The sequence below is a fragment of the Larimichthys crocea genome, chromosome VII (genome assembly GCF_000972845.2).
Source record: "Larimichthys crocea isolate SSNF chromosome VII, L_crocea_2.0, whole genome shotgun sequence".
Classification (NCBI taxonomy): Eukaryota; Metazoa; Chordata; class Actinopteri; family Sciaenidae; genus Larimichthys; species Larimichthys crocea.
Genome location: NC_040017.1, coordinates 20,198,194 through 20,219,097, shown reverse-complemented (window position 1 = coordinate 20,219,097; position 20,904 = coordinate 20,198,194). Strand labels below are relative to the sequence as shown.

The following is a 20,904-nucleotide window of genomic DNA, read 5'->3' as shown; positions in this document are numbered from 1 at the left end:
CTGCGACGTCGTGCTGAAATGATCATTCTGGGATTGAAGAGAGATTGAAGTGATACTGTGCTGTATCGACTGCAGCTCTTTGGTATTTCATGGCCACAGTCAATCACATTATTGATTAAAGAACAGCTGCTTCTGCACATTAAGTTCAGCTGATTGCCTTCACTCGTCAATAGAGTTGCTTCCTGCTTTACTGTCTTCGGATAACATTTCCATTTATCTGCACAGGCTTAAAGGAAAGGTGGTTTGAAAAGCAAAAATTGCTTTCCTAGATTGAGTTTTGATGATAGTAAAGGAAGAATTTAATGAGCGTCTTCTGTCACACTAATTCTTGATATTTGAGGCTGATGAAAGTCGGATATGAAATGTAATATAATCATTCTGTACTAGCTGTTTTAGTCAAATGACAGAATCAACGAGCAACAATTTGGATAGACATAAAAATCTTTTAAATCAAGTATGACAGTATAACGAATGGACAGTGTATCCGTGACGTGTGAAGAGCTGTTTTAAAGCTCAAAATCTGCGGCCACCATGTTTGTAGTCCTGCCTCTAATCTAAAAATCGGCAATGACCTGGATAATTCGCAGACCAGAGACAGATAAATGACGCCTGGGTGCTCATCAAGCCATCTGCAACTGCACCTACCTGTCAATCATGCTGTTAGTTATTCATAATTTTAAGCCCTAATATAATTTGAATAGGTGAGTTATATATAAAAAGAAATTCACCCTCAGTACAGCTGTCATGAACGGGGAAAATGAAAATCAAAACTGTTTTTGTACCAGGCTGTAAACATGTTTATTTCTGCTGCGAAGTTGGACATTTTAACATGGGGACTTATGGAGACTGACTTGTTCTGTAAGCCAGCCTCAAGTGGACGTTTGAGGAACTGCAGTTTTTGGCACTTTCACATTGGCTTCACTTCACATGCCCGGAGGTTGCCGCTTGGCATCAGTCTGTAACGGAGCAGCTGGAGAAGAAGTCAGAAATAGAAACGGCATAGAGAATCCAAAACAGTTTTTATATTCAGGCGATTACACACTAATGAATACTGTATTACAATCCTGTCAATCCTAAATCCTACACATTGGACCTTTAACTTTTATTTTATGGCTTTTAAATGTGTTTAAACTGTATTTTTAATGAATTAATTTAATATTTTAAATTATATGATATCAAAGTTAGTTTTCTCTTTCATAGACATCTGGTCCAGGCGAGACGTGAGGAGATTTATGATGCCATACTTTTACCATTAATGACCTGGACACAGATATGAGTAATATTCACCGTTTCACTGATGCTGAGTACAAATTGAATACAGCGCCCTGGCTCACAGTCTTTTGCCTCAGCTGTCTGAACTGATTGATTGTGCGGACTCTGAGGCTTTAAAGGTGACGGACGGAGAAGTCACCGTAATATCACGGAGACGGCACCAAGTTATAGATTCTTTACGTCACTGCTTCATATCTATCATTTTCATTATATCCAGTTGAAGGACAGTCCTCTGAGACTTTCCATGTGTTGTTGGCAGCACACTCCATGTGGCTGTTCCCTTTATTGTTGTTGGTGACACATTTTTTAATCACATCCAAAAGTTAAAACATATGTAGCTGTGTATATCGAGGGTGAAGAGCCTGAAATTGAAGCAGCGGTGAAAGCATCAGGTTTAAATTAATAACTAGCCTCGTGCGTTATGGCCTTGTTAAAATGTAAATGCAGGATTTACACATATTGATATGGGAGGATTGCTATAGCTCAGACCGATTATGGTGAATTATTAAAGGCTGTAATTTGAAGCGTAGACAAGCCATGATTCAGTCATTCATTGCAGATACAACAGATGTTCAGATTTGCTTTGTGTGGTTGAAATAAAACCTGCACTGATGGATAAACACTGGAGTGGTGGTGAATTAAAGCTGCAGGCAGGTCAACCCTCCTCTTATTTTAACCAGCCAACAAATAAACCCCAGAAAATATTTCCTTTACCCCGATTTTATTTATTAATTTAACTGTTTAGTTGAGTTTCCCGTGCACTCCATCTTCCTTAATGCTGCACTGCCTCTCCACAATGTTAATATGATCGTGTGAGAGAGAAATACTAAATGCCTTCAATATATTTTAATTTAAATTGATAGTTTGTGTCTAAAAACATGAATGTTATGGTACAGGAGATAATTTATTTGTCTGATTACATTACCTGTCTTTATCAAGGCTCTCTCTCTCCACCACCAGGCACACAAACCAAATTAAAAACTTCTTTGTGTGTCTATTTTGCAGTATAAACTGCGAGCCAGACACACATTTAGAAGCCCGGATAGTTAATAGTTCCCCATTTGCAGCCACGACTGCAGCATTTGAGAAAATTTTCATTATAACGCTGCTTATTTATTTAATTCATAACTAATCGGGGTGGCGTGACTACGTAGCAGGCTTTACCCTGACACAAAATATATCACAGGAATGAAATTGCTTTTTCTGCTTTTCAAGTTTCAGCAATATTATAGTTGTAGTTAGTATGTCTTAACTTTAGTTGTATTATGATTTTTAATGAATTTATTCCATTAGGTTTTCTTTTATTTTTAAATTTTAAAAAAGCGCTAAAGAGGTACTACAGTTTGAGAATCAGTGCTGCAGGGTATCTGTAACAAATTTATACAAAGTAATACATCCGGCTGATATTTTCGGGATCATCAAAGTCAGGAGGATTCACCCTCTTGGGAGTATGAATATTTGTTAAAATAATAATAATAAACTGACCGAACATGGTTAAAGCAGTGCTGTAAGTGAAATATTAGGTGGTTCCAGGTGATAAAATGTGATTTCTGTTTTATATCATTAACTAAATATCTTTGATTTTTGAATCGTGGGTTGGATAAAACCTTTTAAGACATTCAAACATGTCTTCTTGGGCTTGAGTTAATTTGTTACATTAACATAACATTAATGGACTAAAATAACAAATTAATCTATAATTAAAATAATAATAAGACACAGCAGTTTGTCGCAGCTCACCAGTGTCTGATGCATCCTGTTGAGCTGCTGCGGTCTGAACCTCCTCAAACTTCATCAGCGCTGTTCATTCTGCATGGCCTGCACTGCTGGATCCCGGACTGCCTCTGATGCCCAGGATGATGCAAATGGCTCTGCTTACTGCTTTAATGATAGATGATCATATCCTTCTGCTGGTGAAGGATGCGTTTACTTTTAGCGCTTGACTATGCCCCGGAAACCTCGTGAATGTACTCACATTAACGCAGCAGAGATGGAAGGGAGGGGGCAGGAGAAGAAAAAGATGAATTTTAAGAAAATAGTGTGCGTAGTGTATAATTTGGACCCGTCACTCGCACATCTCCGGTGGTCATACCACTCGGGAGGTCCCTCAGAAGTGTGAGCACAAGACAAATAGTGCTCATCAATATCTGCTTACTGCTCCGTAGCAGCAGCAAATGAAAATGAATGACAGAACATGTATTTGACATCTGAAAACATCTCTTGGGGGCGAAACGTCTGTGGAGAATGAACATCAAGAGGCCTTCGGAGGAGAAGATGCTGCAGCTTGTTCATGTGGAAACATCTGAGATGGTGATGGTGTATTTTTCTATTAGATTTGAGCACAAACAGTGACATGAGCTGTTTTTTTCTTTAATTATTTTAATATATCTGTCTTGGGGGAATGAAATTATTTGAAGTCAGATTACAGATTATGCATCTTTCTCCTGCTAACAATTGTTTACCCCTGAACTTTTTTTTCTTTTTTTTTTATTATTATTGTAATATCACACTTAATCTGTTATGGCATTGTTGATCTCTGAGGGTTTCAAATGTTAACTCTGTTGCACTTGTGACCACATCCAACATCACTGCTGTGTGTCGTCTGTTAGATATCTGCACACACCCAACAGTGATATTATACTGCACTATAGTGTAGGGGTGAGAGTCAAGAAATCACAACACGCAACACGATACACTCATGATAAAGGTGACATGGGTATAATTACACTTTATCTGTTTTATATTTCTGTAAATATCCTTATATTATTTACTTAATATTACTTTTTATGCTGAATTAAACACTGAGGTCGCTTACACAAGTCATCTGCATTATCTGACGTCTCCTGTGCTACATACATGGCTGAACAGACAGAGGAAGTTGTTGTACGATAGCCTCCAAAGTGCCGATATCTAGGAAGCAGATTGCAGTTTCTCTAATGTCAGTAGCTGTAAATCAAAACAGTTGTGAATCCCCACGCATTGAAATGCATGTCAATGTGCTGCTGCGCAGGTTTACATAGAAATCAACAAGTTTACGAACTGATTTTGGTGAAACTGGATCATATTTTATGGAGATTGAGCAAGAAGCTGTAATCTAGGACTGACTTAGTCCAGTCTTCATACTCTTGGACTAGTAACTCACTTAGCTGGCTGCTATGTCTATGTCTTGCTTCATGTTTGATTATTAGCAAAGTTGTCGACTAGTTTTAAAAAAAAATCATAAATATTATGATAACAAATACATAACTGTCCATATTTATGATGGTGACATAAATCCCGAAACCATTTCTACGTAATGCCGCTTTAAAAAGGTAACCTGTGGAGTTTTTACACATGCAAATGTATGGGCAAGGTTTCACTGTATCTATAGGTGGCAGTAATATGCAAAGAAACATCACCAGAAAAACGGTGAAGAAAAAGAAGACGACTGGACCTAAACAAGCAGCAACATCCTTGGCTGTCAATCTCAGTAGACGTTAGACCTTTAAGGATGCACACAGTGTGTTCTTGGCGAGTGTTTACTAAAAAAAAAACTCCACAGTGCACCTTTAAGGGGAAAATATACCACTAAAATAAGATATTCGCTGCATATTGAAGACTTGAAATTGTGTGTATTGTGATTTATTGCAGTATTCATTTTTTTATCTCACCCCTAAAACTATCTTTGCTAAAGAGTACTTGAAAATGTTACAATTTGAACCAGCAGACGACAGCAGAAATCAGACTTTCAGCTTGCGTGACGTCGCTCTTTAGAAGAGCACCAAACCACAAAAGTAATCTGATTCACTCTGAGAAATAAAATGTTGTTTTCTCTCCTGATCTTTGATCGTAACCGTAGCCGGATATGGACACAAGGCAGAAACAGTGGGTTAGAAAATATTCTTCCAAGCATCTATCATAGAGCTACCAGTTCCCTTGAGGTGGCAGATTTCTTTCTTTTTTCTTTTCTTTTCTTTTTTTAAATACAGCATCAAATAGCACTACAATAACATAGTGTGGTCACGGGATGGAACAGTCAACCCTGTGGTACACAGGAACTTTCCCTAAACCTTGACTTTTAGCTTACACTCACCTTAAAAAAGGTAGATATACTAACATCTTTAAATGTTCAAGTGTGCCATAATCGTTTTTTTTTTGTTGTTGTTGTTTTTTGCTCACTATCAGCACATCCCAGTAAAATAATTAGTCTAGATATTTTTTTGTTGTTCCTGTACACTTATCTTAAATGCTACCATAAATTGAGAGCATGCTGCTGCCCTTCACACTAAAGACTACTGCAAAACTGGCACAATACCACCACATGACATCACGTCAGGAAAAGGACACATCGCTGTCAGAGCTGCAGAGTCTCAGCCTTCACAGAGCGCTCGTCCTCTGCTGGAGCTGGAAAGACAGACCAGGAGATAGACAGCACCGACTTTCCACACTCTGAGCGTTTCATCTTGTACAGGTGTCTGACATCATTGTGGTCCGAAATCGATCCTTTGGTCTGAAGGATTCTGGGCTTGAAGTCGCCTTGCTCCCACTCAAAAGGCTAAATGGAGGCAGCTGGTTGGATGAAGGGCGGCAGCACCCTCAACAACCAGCGTTTGGTTCGACTCCCCTCTGTCCAAACACACCAGTATTCATTAAATAAGCTTCACACAGATGTACACTCAAAACTCGTCTCACTTTGCCTGTCCCGGACACACATGAACCTGCAGTCCAGGAGGGCAAGAGGGCTCATCTTCGTTTCCTCCTCGATCCCTCACTGTGGACGGTTGGCAAAGCCTCTCTCACAGGCCCCAGTACGGAGCCAGGCTCCTGCGGTCCCTCTCGTAAACATCAGGTATGACCCCGTAGGGCGTCTGCACCATCTTAACAGAGTTCCTACCAAACAGCTTCCTTTCGTACTCGATTAGCTGGCGCCAGAAGCCGCCGTTTGGCCTGATGACGGGGCGGCGGGCTTTGACCCAGGCGTGGGCCTCGGCCAGAGACACACGGTGATACTTCATGAGGTACGCCAGGCACAGAGAGGCTGAGCGGCTCACGCCTGCTGCGCAGTGCACCAACACCGCTCCTCGTTTTCGTCCAACGCTGTGGATCTTATCAGCCACGCTGTCGAAGTACAAGGAGATGGGGGAGTGGGGCATGTCCGCCAGAGGGACCTTTACGTACTCCATGTGAGGCCAGTTGAAGTTGGGGAGCTCGATGGTGGCGTTGACCACACAGGTGATGCCTTTGGACAGCAGCAGGCTGCGGTTTGATGCCACGTTCCCTCTGCTGAGGAACAGGTTCGGGGTGATTTGTGCGATTCCCCCGAGCAGGCTGCCGTTCTCAGGCAGCAGCCTCGGCACTGCAGTGGGCACCATCGAGCTACGGTGGTGGTGATGGTGATGGTGGTGGTGGAAGAAGCCTTGGCTGCGGGAACCCATCGAGGAATCAAGTGGGCTTGAAAAAGGACGAAGAAATTTGATGTTTTTTTGTTTTAAATCTTCAGGAGCTCAGAGTCATAGTAGTGCAGCGGGAGCAGCTCCTGAAACACACAAACAGATTCTACATTTTTCTGTTTCACCGACAAACAATCACAAACACAAGGACGAGTAACATCGCCGCTGTTTGCAAAGACTCCAAAAAAAGAGCTACAATCCCTTTTTGTTTGGGCAGCCTTGTGCTGAGCCGTTTGTTTGCAGGAAATGTTATTCTGCCGCCTGAGACAGACACACAAAACAATTAAAGATCAGTCACAATGGCTGACTAATTCAAAAGCATGCTGCTGAGAGGCTGTGACCCACTGATCCACAGTCTTCACTACAATTACACCAAAAACGACTTGATGAATCCACCGACAGAACTGTTTCAGTGCGTCTCTACTGTGCCTTTCTCTACATTCAGGTCAAATGGCCTCCGTGTGCTGCACACCGAGACGTGCCTCCCTCTGCCATGTGAGCACAGACCCCCCTGGAGGCATACACTCACCTCATCTCATGTTCATCCATCCACAGCCCTCACATACAGATTACATCTCTCGTCTCTCTGGCTATTTCTGCCGTTAATGTCGTTTTAGATTGCGCAAAAAAAAAACAGGCAGTGCGGAAAGTAATCATACACGCCACGATCATACCAAACCTGATAACACATTTAAAGCGCTGAAGTTTCAAAATCTAATTTCCTTTTTTCAAAATTATCTTGCGTTTATGAGCTGTGGCATGAAGATGCACGACGACACAGCTTCGTGAAGACGTTACAGGAGCCATGATGTGACATTTCTGGCTGCACTGTATATGATGGAAATGGCCTCCTGCGTTAATACTTAAGTTATCAGCAGAGAGCCCACAGCTCCGGGCGCTACTGCACACACTGTTGCACTTGTCGTGCGTCATCCTCACCATGTGCACCAATCTGGCCAGCAGGTCTTTTTTCCTCCCCTTTCATTTTTTGCTACAGTCTGGTTAACAAGACACACGGGTCAACTGCTTTAAACTGGAATTCAACCTGCAGAAAGAAAAACAAAACAACAATCCACCTGCGGTCACCTGCGAAGAGTCTGCAGAGACTTCTTATTTATTACATTGTAATCAAAAACACGTGGATTTATAGACATCTGCATGATTGATAATACAAAACAATCGTGGTGATCCAGTGACAAATCTGAACAGCCTCGCCCTACACAACAAGGGTTTGTGCATTATTTAACAGGATAGGAACCAGAACAAAATCTGCTACACAAAATCATGATTTTTCCAGTTTTCTTATGAATTACTGGATAATTATCATGATTTTTCCAGTTTTCTTATGAATTACTGGATAATTTGGTTCCCTGAAAACAAAGAAAAAGAACATTTTTGGTTCAAATGGCGATGAACAGTTGCAAACAGACGCAGCTTAGTTTTAATAGGTCCTGAAAAAAACAAAAAACAGACGGCAACCTCCGTGACGGTGAAGTGAAGCCTATGCAGAAGTGCCAAAAACTGCAGTTCCTTAAACGTCCACTGAGTCAGTCTCCCCATGTTAAAATGTTCAACTTCGCCTGTTCAAATGATATTGAGGCTTAAAGTCAGTGCAAGGAAAAAATAAATGTGTGTTCTGGGTTTGTCAGACCAAAGTAGTAAGTGTTGTTAACCACCCAGCCAAATCTGAATGATTAAAAATAGAGTTGTTAACCACCCAGCCAAATCTGAATGATTAAAAATAGACACATTTATGAAATTAGGTGTTAAAATCAGGTAAAATTGAGCAGTATTCTCAACTCCACTAAGTGTGTCCACTGAATGTGTTAAAGCCACGCCCACTTGTGGGAACAGTCAAGCAGCCATTTTGAAGATGAGTTCAGAAAATGACATGAGTAACTTTGCAGCACTCTGAGCGAGATGAATTCATCTCCATCTCTCTGCTCAGGGTGCAGTGGTATGCTCAGGGTGGCCTCAGCGTGTCATCGAGCCACCCTTTAAAGGACCGCCCACAAAATCCTGGACTGAAACGGTTTTAACCTCTAACTCCACATTCAGTAATAAATCATTCAAATATCTTCAGGAACTATTTTCCAACATATTTAATGTATTTTGAAAGAAATACCAGAATTGCCTTTACACAGACTTTAAAGATTAAACAGCATGGCCTCACCAAGAAGCTGGACTACCAACATGGTGGCAGGTACAGCTTGTCTTCAGAAACCTACAGGTAGCATCACGTATACACTGTCAGCTGCCAAATCTTTTATTTGTCCCTCCCAAATATTCTCTACCTTTATGAAACAGGTTGCATTTTTCTGTTTTTATTGTCAAAGATTTGCATTAAAAATAGAAGAGTAGGCATCCAGTATGAATACAAATACCTGTGTAAAGGAAATTCACCTCTCACATCTACACCCTTTCCTACTATCGACCAGCGCTTTGCCACCTCAGCGTGGTCCTGCTTCTCTTTCCAATCAAAGGCTAAAAACAACACTCTCCTTCCTCCCCCGTGCAGACACAGTTTGTCTAGCTCGCTCTCGGTTGCCAATCAACCTGCACTTTGCCTCTGAAATGGCTGCTATGATCACACTGTGGTGCAGTTGATTAAACCTGGTCGCCGTTGGTGACGAGACAGCAACAGATCCAGACTCTGGAAAGAGTGTGTCACCATCAGACCACATCCGGAGGTGGTCAGAGAACATCAGAGCCACGGTGTGAACAGCATCAACACAACATAATAACTCAGTATCTGCCACTCTGTTAGTCTGTGTTGTACATCGCTGGACGGCTTTTGTCTGACTTGACACAAAGAGACACCTGATAAATTGATGATATTTGGGTTTTGAACTGCTGATCGAGGTTTTTCAAGACAACAACTTGACCAAAAACTGATCGGCAGATTAATTGATAATGAGAATAGCTCTAAGCCAGGGGTGCCCAAACTGTTCCACAAAAGGCCGGTGTGGCTGCAGATTTTCCTTCCTTTTCCTTTCCAACCAAGAGCACACAGTTTGACCAATCAACTCTCTGAAGACTGAGATCAGTTGATTAAATGAGTCAAGCCTGGTGTGCTGCTGTTTGGTTGGAAGGAAAACCTGCAGCCACACCGGCCCTTTGTGGAACAGTTTGGGCACCCCTGCAAGCTCTTTTGAGAGACAAATGTGATATGGTAATCAGAAAAAAAGTTTAAAAAATCAAACCGTAAGGACGAGCGCCGGGCTGTCACGCCAGTTTGACATAGTGGCCAAACCGTGTCAAGACAGTAATGGCGTCCATCGCGTGAATGTCCTAAAAATACTGAGCTGACATTGTAAAGGAAGTGGCTGTAAAATGGCGATAGTGACTGTCCAAACTCGAGTCTCTTAATCGATGATGTGTTCTCCCTTTGGGTGATGCTCCCATTTATCTAATTGTTTTTTACATTTACATTTCTTGTCTCGTTGTACAGTGAGAACTGTGTGGCCCCTGTCACCTACTAACCTTTACTAATCTTGCAAATTAATAGATCATTTGGTTCCTATTTGTAATTAGTAAACACAAAGATACAATACTCTTAGTGGTTAAATCAAAACTTACACACAAGTGGCTCCTACGATGGTGGATGACCATCACAACCTCCTGTGAAATGACTCGGTCTGATAACATTTGGAAAGGCTAGGAGAGCCACATGGTTAAATACTTTTATCCTGATTCAGTTTAGCAGACATCTTAACCGGAAGTTAGAAACCTGACTAATGGATGTCTCTAATGCGGCCACACAATGCAGAAGATCCGGGTAGTTTTCCGCCTGGAAATGTAACTTTATTGGCTCCAGGCACCATTGAGCAGCTTCTATAAGAATGAATGGAGCCTTGCCTCCAACCCTGTATACAGTTCTCTGTATACATACATGGTACAAATCTGTAAATTAGACAAAAATGCTGTTTGTTTTCCACTTTATTCATTTATGGTAGCCATTTCCTGTTTGTTCCGGGGTTCATTTAGCTTGAATCAATCAGTAGTAAAGGATATATCAGCGTTAAGTTGACCTGAATGCAGTAGAAGGTGCAGTAAAGTCCATGTTTGACACTAAAATTAGAAAAAACTTCAACTTTTCAGGGCATTTTAGCATTTTTCAATGCATTGTTTTGGTCTAATGGCTCTACAACGGTTTTTGGTTCGCTCTCACGTCTCTTGTCGTGCTTGTTTCAAGGAAAAGCACTCCTTATGCAGAACGGTGCGATTACGGCATGTTGTGCTCCCCAAGTGGCCAAAACTTTGCAGGATGCAGCTTTAATGTACGCAATGTTGAATTAAAGAAAGATTGATTTTAAACAATCTATGAGAGCACTGACCTGGCATGTGGTATCAGTGACATCTTGCTAAAACTGAAGATGTGAACTACACAGAGGACATTTTCTGCTTCAGTGAGATGCACGGCCGATGCATTAATTCATGGAGACAGATAACATATATACCATCAGCTGAGATAAGTACAAACTCTGTTGCTGCGGCAACCTACTGACCACGTTATAAGACAGCAGCAGTCACATCAACGCAGCGATGAGGACGATAAGAGACACCAAATAATCCCTGGCACTCTCCAAAGTGCTGATGTACCACAGCGCCGGGCTTTGCTGAGATTTGCTCCATCCACATGGTTATTTATACCCCAGGCAGGGCAGGAGTGAGGTAGCAGAGTGCGGAGGAGGGAGAATTATGCAGAGGCTGTCGCCACAGAAAAATCTACTGTAAGGATGAAGATAGTGAGGATACTGCAGCCTGCTGTCAATCAAATTTAATATGAGGATTTTAAAAAGCAGACAGGAGAGTCAGTGAAGCACCTTTCACTGAGTACCAGCACATCCCGAGGCAAATCAACCCAAACTACATTTCTTCTACTTCTTCTTGTCTTGATGTCTCAAAAAAACAACAACCTCCCTCTCAATCATTCAGGGTGTCAACAGGTGGTCCCACCTCACAAATCTTCTTACGCACATTCACGATACTCTCTCTGCAGGGAGATTCCTCGGGGGTCCGGTTCCACCTCCGCTTACGCAAATTGGAAACATGACCCAGCTGCAGGAAAAACTAGAGCAGCAAACCCGGCGGCGACCTCACTCTCGAGACACCTCGAAGACAAACTGGATCTGAGCCTGGACACGGACTTGATGAACATTACATCCCCTGCCTGGCGCTGCCTCACAAGCGCAGAATAAGATGAATGAAAACGCTGAGATAACTAGAAAGCATCGCCGCTGCTGCTGCTCTCAGCACTGTCTCTCAATCAAGGGCGATCCATTTATTCAGTCTGAGTGATCTCTGCTGCCTGCAGTCTAGATGATAATCAGGATAAAATGAGGATCAATGACAAAGGGTGGTTCTTTTCATGGAGGTAGGACACGACAAATTCATCCAAACACAATTGGGTGCAGCTTCAACCAACAAATGAGAAGTACGCTTTAATATCAGGGGTCAGACGAGGGACAAATTCCAGTTTGAGGACTGGGTTTGGCTTTTTGGCACCTTCCTCCTGCAGCAGCAGCAGCGATTGGGGGCCGCTCGCACTGACACAGCGTAAACTCGCACGAACAGGCTGAGACGAGGCCACATGTCGTGTAGTGAGAGATTGTACACGTGGCTGACAATGCACGTACAAGAAGAAGCCTGTCGTGTACAAAGAGCAAACAGAACAGCAGACAGACTTTAGTTTTAAACAATGAAAAAAAAAAAAAAAAGACACACTGTTGAAAAATCTAATGAGGCAGACTCCTCATTACCCATAATTGCTGTTGCAAGCCGTGAATATCAAATAGAGCTGAAGCAATTAGTACATTTGCAACTTATTTTTCCCCCAAGCAGAAATGCTATTAAAAAAAAAGTGCTTGATTTAACCTCTTAAACAGGAGATTAACTGCGTTTCTTTGTCTCCTCTGATGGGAAAATTGAAATTTTGAACTACTGGATGATTAAAACCATTTAAAAATGACAACTCAGGCGAAAGATTTCACTATTTTTCAACCAAAATTATCAATTAATCAAAAATATAATTAAATAATCATTATTTGTAGCTGTGATATTAAATACAGGCTAATCTAAAAAGGAGTGTTAGTGTGTCAGGGGTGATAATTTACTACACTACACATCCATAAAATGGATATTTAAGTCTTAAGTCTTAAATAAATAATAAAAGAAACTTTAGTGTTACTTCAAGTGTTAACACCTGTCCTGTCTTTCATGGCCACGGTGTGTGTGACAATGTGCAGCTTTAAGTGAATGACTCCACAAGTTTTTGTCTTAATAATTGATGATTGAGTCTTGAATGAGGACTGCTGCTCCTCCTGTCTGCGCACGCGCTGCTCGTCCACGGTGCGTGCGTGTGTATGTGTGTGTGTGCGTGCGTGGCGCGTGCGTTCACAAGTTCAGATGTCGTCAATTGGATGTTAATTAAGAGTAAAACTTAATAAATAAATAAACATATTAATGTGACTGTCTGTCTTTAAAGGGCATCAGTGGAGTGAGGTTTCACCCATCTTACATCATAAAACTCAACCTGCAGATAAACTGGTTTTAAAATATATTAAAGCTTTATTAAAAACATCCTGTGTGAGGTCAAAATGACGCCTTTAAACTGCCTCCATCCATGTGTTAAAAAAAACAAAACACTGAACTTACCAGTAGACACTCAGCTGGGCAGAGATGGAGGTTTTCAAAAGCGCCTTCACAGCCTGCACCAATCCGGCAGGTCTGCTCTACACACCGGACATGAAGCAGTCAGTCAGTCCCTTCCGACAGACAGTGGGATGGCGAGAGGCCAGGTAGTGACAGACAAACCGTGACACACAACAACATAATGTGAAAGTCAACAGAAATACGATCCATCGGTGCATCCGCCCGGTTCTCCGCCGGGAGGAGCGGCGTGTACAGGACAGTGCTGCCTCACTATGAGGTGTGATCCGTGCCGCACAGAGGAGGAGGAGGAGGAGGAGCGTGGACAGTTAAAGCAGGCTTCTCTGTTAGAGGTTACAGATGTGAGGTTTTTAAATCCAGAGAAGCTCAATGAGTATTTTTATCATCACAGGTTTGATGCTGTATGCGTCAGACAAACCTTACGTCCTTATGGGATCATGATAATGTTAATAGTTAATCCAAAACAGCTTAAATTTGCTGTTTGCGTTCCTCCAGACTACAATAAATATATTAAAAAGGTCTGTCCAAAAGGCATTTATTAGTTTATGACTCTGAAACCTGGAAAATATTCTCCAAAATTGCTCTCTCTCTTTCTCTCTGGACCATTTTAACCAAATCACACACATTTAAATTATTCTGTGTGATCTCCTTTTGATGACTGATTTATTTCTGTTCAACGAGCTGTTTGGAGTTCATCCTGACTGATTTATTTCTGTTCAACGAGCTGTTTGGAGTTCATCCTGAGGAGGCCTCAAACTCTGAGATCCAGTGCTGTAGTCAAGACCAAGACTAAGACCAGACGGTATGTAGCCTGCTTAGGTAGTTAACATATAGCTAATCATTTCCAAATCTCCTGTGTTTCCATAAGGAGTGTTGCAAGGTTTTGTCCAAGACTGAGACAAGACCGAGAAAAGAAATCAGGTTGATTCCAAAACGAGACAAAGAGCTTAAAAAAATGTGACTACAACACAGCTGAAATAATCTCCTTATACCATATACAGACAGAATAATGCGGGGAATTGACTGCTATGAAACAATCCAAATCCTTTTTTAAAAACTATTTCTTTGGTTCACCGGCGCTCCCTCTCTCTTATTCACTGTCTATGTCGCTCTATCACTGCTCTCTCTCAAACAAACAGACAAACCAAAGGAAACTTCTTGGTGTGGCTATTTTGCAGAATAGACTGCGAGCCAGCAAAGCTGGGTACATTAAATAAGTCAAGCGTGGACACAACAGGTGGAGTATCAGAGTTTAAGTCCATGAATCCATCTGGATCGTGCTCGAGTTTCAGAGACATTTCAGGCTGACTGTGGAGGAGTTTGACTGTTTCTCCAAAAGTTGAACCTGGCTCAACTTTTCTGCTGCAGGTTGCTGCAGTTTCTTCAGCATACCCCGTGGCATGCAGGCAAAATTCAACACACCCGTTGGAAAACATGCTTTTTTGCCAAAGGTCCTTGTTTGGTCTAAATCAGGCCTGGAAGCAGCAGGGCACTGATGTTGATCACAAGTTGTAGAACCAACAAGTTCACCCTCATCCTTTCACAGCTTCCTCTGTTGTTGAACTGAAATAAAATGGAAGAAAACACTTTGACTGAAGCAAAAACTCACCTTTGCTTGGCTTGCTCAGGTAGCTTCTGAGTCTTCCTCTTCTGGTGTATGAAGCCATAATGAGCTCGTTACTGCCCCCCCTGAGACTGGAGGGCAGAAAACACACACCGCTATTTGACAGTTGCTAAGAATGGCAGCTATATTTTGAAATGCACCGATTGATTGCATCAGTTTCATTGGTCTAATTTATCCGATGCATGGTGACGATGATGTTCTCTGGTTAGTGGATGTTCAATCAGCTGATTCCAAACAAACCTCAAGAAGCCACACAAAATGTGTAATTTATGATTCATCTGAAGTGGCTTTAACTTCAGCTAAAAGAAACACATAACAATTAAGAGTGAGCTGCTTGGTTCCTCAGTTCAGTTTCAGAGTTTAAGTTCAATCAGATTGAACTCAAAGGAGGTGAATCCATAGACATAATAAAGAGTAGACGCTGCATCGACCGCTACTGCCTATTGGTGCTGACGAGCAGTAATAGAATATTCTGATATATGATATATGTGATATATATATATATGAATACATTATTTATAGATAGATAGATAGATAGATAGATAGATAGATAGATAGATAGATAGATAGATAGATAGATAGATAGATAGATATAGGGTTACACAACAAAAAGAGTGATAACAAATGGGGAGGGGAGGGAAGCTCTCATCTTGCTTTTCAGACTTGCATAACAAAGAGGAGAGTGAATAAAAATGTTAAACACAAGAACATGACACCCCCCCACTCCAAACCACATTTACACATGTACAAAGTTGCTTATGAAAGTTTTACATGGGCTAAAACCCCTTAAAAAGAAGACTGTTTTGCAGAGCTTCTTTCTCGTGCTCCCGTTCTGCAGGTCGAGAGAGGTGAGTTTGGCAATGTGGTGCAGCCTTATCTTAAGAAACACAGACACAACCAATGAAACAAGTTGAAATGATGGTTGTCAACGGCAAACTGTCTCCTCAAAGCAGAAAAACATCCTCCGTTCCAATCAACTCCGGGATTGGAACGTATTTACTTTAATAGTAAATTGATCATCTATCTATTCTTGCTGCTGTTACTTCCCTTTTCTTGGTGGAGTCAGATCTGTAGTCAGCTCTGCTCCTCCTCTCTCTCTCTCTGGCATCAGTTACTCTTCATACAATTGCAATGGGAGGATCAAGCACCTCCCCAGAACACAATGCTATTAACTATTGGTGAGATGCAACTACAGAACAAACAAACCTCTTCTCTACTCCTCTCTTGATGACTGTCACACCTCTGACTCTTTATTAGTGAAGTGCAAACACAGAGCAAACATAAAGAAATGTCACATCCCTGTTGTTTCAAAGCTTTCTCTGCGCTGATTGGACGATATGGTGGATAAATTCCCTTTTAATGAATTATAATCTGAAACACTTCACGTCATCAGACCCACAAACTTGTAGTAATATCACAGAGAACATGATCTTCGTGTCTTTAACGGTGCAGCACTGGTTATGCATTTATTTCCTGACAGATTTAATTAGCTATGACAGATCGATTAACATATAGACAGATAACTTTGGCAGAGTTATGTTTAAAAAAGATCTGCAGCACACGCTGCTTAGCGTTAAGCCATTAAACCTCACTGACACTGATGTGTTACACCTGCCAATGAAACCTAAAGGCTTACAGACAGCTGTACCACACAAGTGACAGAGGATGAACACCTGATACAGCAGCTTCAACGTTTTATTTGAATGCCTGCTGCGCTCATGTTTCAGGTCTTGAACTTAAACTCAACAATGTCAGATCACACTCACACAGCAGCTCAGGCGGTATATTTTCATCCCTGCATGCTCCTGACTTGAAATCTAATTGTATGCACTTGTTTAGCATGCATACATTGCTTATTTAAAAGTTGCCCCCGCATGGTTGGGTTACAGGCGTATATGGAAAACAAATATACAGTCTGTTCTTTAGGTCTGTTATTTGAAATCTCATTATACTCTGCCCTGGAGGAAACAGCCTGATATCCCCAGAGAGCTCGAGACAGCGTTTTGACCATCCATATGGCCTCAACTCCGAGACCTTCAGACTATAGCCGCATCTGCTGCTCCAGTGAATATATCCGTGTACAAAATCATAATTAGACATGCCTTCCAAAGTCAATCCTATTTCAAAGGGCTCCTAGGGGAGATATTATGCTATCCATAAACCCATGGCCCTTGCTTCAGAGTCACTCCTAATTACATTCAAAATTCAATCAACTGGAAACAAACAGCAGCAGCAGCACGAGGCGGTGCAACCACACAAAAGACTGGTGCAAGGGGTGATGGACTGACACTGATTTTTTCACCCTGTGCTCGCCCTGACGCATATGTGGATTGAAACTCACCTGATGAATGTTTAAAGAGGAAACGAGGAAATGGTGACACAAAATGTCGAGCCAGAAGTAAAAGAAAAAAAGAAGAAGAAGAAGAAGGGGGTGTGGGGTGTGTTGATAGATGTTTAAAAAGTGGTAACCTTGAATTAGAACAGTGAAAAGCCAGAGAAAGATGGATAGAGAGATAGAGCTGCAGGCTGCAGAGGAGACAGCGACTGGGGTTCAGACTGAAATGTCAGATGAGTCAGAGGCATTCTGGGAAGACGCCCCTGTTTAATATGGCTCCACGGTCTGCCATGGGGAGGCTGAAAATTTACAATGACACCATCACCGTAATAACAAGCACCTGCAGCCACGTTCTGAAGGAGCTGTCTGCTCTGAATGAGCGCATAGTGACATTGATTAACCCTGACCGCCTGTAACACAAGATAACTGATGGGCTTGACAGTGCAGAGGGTGCCACAATGATTTAACCGCAAAAATCCTTTGCACATATCTCACAGTATCCCGTGCTGTCCAGCTATGGCTACTTATTTACACTGTCCGGGAGAGCCAGCAGGGATTTGTTAAATGGTAAATGATGAACTCAGGCTGCTAATAATCATTCAAGGTGACGATTATGTTGAGCTGAAGCAGAGAAACGTTGTGAAAATGTTGGCATAAGCAAAGAGTCCAGCCAGTGTCAAGTGTGTGCGATCAAAGCCTCAGCAGATTATCAGAGTATCTGTGTCGTCTGCAAGTAAGATGATGAATGACTATCCCCGAGAAAGTAAACCAAAGATACACTGTAAATCAGAACCAGGATGATCCCTACTGGTCTGTAACATTAGAGATGCTTATTTCAGTCTGTGCTGATGAGTGTGACCGATGAGTGCAAGGGGTGGTAAGATGAGAAGAATGGAAAGTGCTCTGTGGTCAGTGGTGAGTAGAGATGCTAGACCGGGCGAGCATGGAGAAGAGGAGGAGGAGGAGGAGGAGGCTTGGGTGTCTAAATAAAGTTGCTGCTGATCCCACAGGTGCCCCCATCGCGCCAGCTGTGACAGCAGTAAATAGACATGGGATCTAAGTGTTTGCTGTGGCAACATGTGAGAGCAGCGAGGTGGGCTTAACGCAGCGTGGAGCCTCCCCGTCGCTCTGATCAGTGCTGCTCTGACATCAAACACATCTCAGAGTCGCAGACACACATTCTGTTTCCATCCGTCCATCCAACAGTGTGCAGGCCATCGCATCTTTTCTCAATATTACGTCTTATTGAGTGCTGAATGGATTGCTCCCTTTTCTCCCATGATAGTGAGTCAGTGGAAGGAGAAGAATAAAAAAAAAAAGCACGTACACAGATGGGTGGAGGGGGTAGTGAGGAAAAGGGGGTGGGGGTTAGTCACGACTCTGCCCAGCAAATGAGCACGAGGAACAGGGCGAGTGTGTGTGTGTGTGTGTGTGTGTGTGTGTGTGTGTGTCTCCACAGAGCTGCCCCCTGCCCCTCCTCTTCGCCGCCGCCGCTCCTTCTCCCAGACTTCAGCATGCCACAGACCTGGTTGCCAAGGTAACCTTTTGTGTTGATGGGTTCACCTCTGTGTTAATCAATGCCCGGCAATAATGGCTAGAGTAGAGCGGGTGGCTTGTGTGTGTGTGTGTACATATATATTTATATATATATGTGTGTGTGTGTGTGTGTGTGTGTGTGTGTGTTTGTCCTTTTCAGGAGGGCTACAACAGCACAAAGCTAATACTGTATGTGGAAGACATCTTTTTTCCCTGAATAGCAGCAAAGTTAAAAATCAATAAGACGCTGGCGAGAGAGGAGAAGGTCTAAAACCAATGGATTGATTTTTGTGTGTGTTTTCTTTTTTAATATTCCCAAAACACTGCAGGCCACTTTCACCGTTCTAATAGACAAAAATAGCTCAGAGATTATGAGAGAATGTGTCCCTCTTAGTGCTCTGAATCGTTAAATATGATGTGAGATATAATTGACAGCAAAGTGGAGATCACATCATTTCCTCTGTATCTTGTTAGCTCTCCTTAATCTTCGTGTTCTGTCAAATGAAGGAAAATAATTAACCCTGACGCAGATTAATAATTAACGTGATCCTTCTTGTGATATGTCTTATTTTTGCACACTTTTCTATGCATGCTTACAGACTCTCCCTCCACCTCCCTAAATTACAATAAAGTAAAGCTTTTGGTTACTTTTTTTTTAGATTTTCACATCATACATATCATGATAATTATTGTAAATTCTTCTTGATAACACACACACACATTAAAACCCTAAAGACTTAAAGCAACAATTGGTATTTCTGCAGTTTGTTCACATGTTTTTGTTGCACATGATCAAAAACTAGCAAGTCAACAACTTTGCTTACAGCCAGTCAAGTGCAACAACACACGACATAGCAGCCAGCTGATATTACTCACTAGTCCAACAGCAAGAAGCCCAGCTCGGCGTTTGTCTTTTGGCCCTTTATTTCACCAAGCAACTAAAAGTCAGTCCCATATTTACTCTTGTCTGGTGGCTTCTTGCTCATTCATTCTCTTCTTTTCTTTTCATAGCTTCTTCTGTCTTTGTTTCTGTTTGCCTCCGTCATTTTGTCCATAGAGGCTGCTCTCACATTGTTTGCTTGCCCAGCTCCGGTTCTGGCACGACATTGGCTCCACTCCCAGTCAGCATTCACCCACACCCCATGGGCCTGAAAACCTCCTCTTGTGCTCTGAGCTCACAGTCCAGCTAACAAACTGAGCTAACAGCAGCTACACTTCGCAGCAGTTTACTTTACTGTCTGCTTTGTACTGCGTTACATACTTCTCTCAGGTAGTCATACCTGGGTCGCAGAGTAAATAGACAAACTTGAACTATTCTTTTATTTTTCAAGACCTTGTCTTTATTGAGACCATTTCATCTCATAATATTTCCCTTTGTAAATTTGAAATTATGTTCTGTAGTATAAAATAGCACCTAATGAGCAAAAGAAAAGCCACAAATGTCAAAATCTATTTTGCCTTCACATTAAAAATGAATGTTTTAGCCATTAGTACAACTGTGTTTAAGATAACAGTGCTTCCTCTTCTTAAATCACCACGTTTTATCGTTCATAGGCAACAGAAAATAGAACTAGACATCTCTTGATTTCCACCCACAATACCATGAGGACAAAACCAAAATAAATGCTCTATGTTCATCGTTAGAAAAACAACACTTTTAGTCATTTTCTAAATCCCCGCCTGAAAAACATTTGTCTTGTTGGAAGGATCTTGTATTTGTTTTAATTGACAATATTGAGTCCTGGCAAATGATGGAAAATAATTAATCCTACATGATCCTGATTATCTTACATTTGTGGTGAAATGTGTTAGAGATTTGAAAAGAGTTTATCCGAATATGCCTGCTTGAGTCTTTCTCTCAATGTGTGACGTTTAGAAGATAAACACCAATAATATACCAGGTTTACCTTTGCAGGGAGTCTGAAACCATCAGAGAGCAGGAGGCAAATAGTGTGTCTGAGAAGACAGTGTGTGGGTGGCTTGAGAAATGCTGCATCTCTGCTCACATGCAGAGCGTTGACACTAACATCTGCTCC

At 41.8% G+C, this 20,904-nt stretch overlaps 1 protein-coding gene across 4 annotated transcripts; it reads right to left on the bottom strand.

The window, feature by feature from the left end:
* Positions 1–4,477: 4,477 nt before the first annotated feature.
* On the bottom strand, positions 4,478–15,056 carry dusp14 (dual specificity phosphatase 14). 4 transcript variants are annotated; one of them, XM_027280778.1, is made up of 3 exons: positions 14,983–15,056; positions 13,359–13,435; positions 4,478–6,787 (listed from the first exon to the last, which is right to left on the bottom strand). In XM_027280778.1, exon 3 carries the CDS (start codon positions 6,684–6,686, stop codon positions 6,048–6,050), a length of 639 nt encoding a protein of 212 aa, XP_027136579.1. In that variant the 5' UTR covers positions 6,687–6,787; positions 13,359–13,435; positions 14,983–15,056; the 3' UTR covers positions 4,478–6,047. The 4 variants fall into 4 exon arrangements, with proteins under 4 accessions (XP_027136579.1, XP_027136580.1, XP_027136581.1 ...); XM_027280779.1 differs by lacking the exon at positions 14,983–15,056 and adding an exon at positions 7,641–7,746 and having other exon boundaries at positions 13,359–13,934; XM_027280780.1 differs by lacking the exon at positions 13,359–13,435.
* Positions 15,057–20,904: the final 5,848 nt, after the last annotated feature.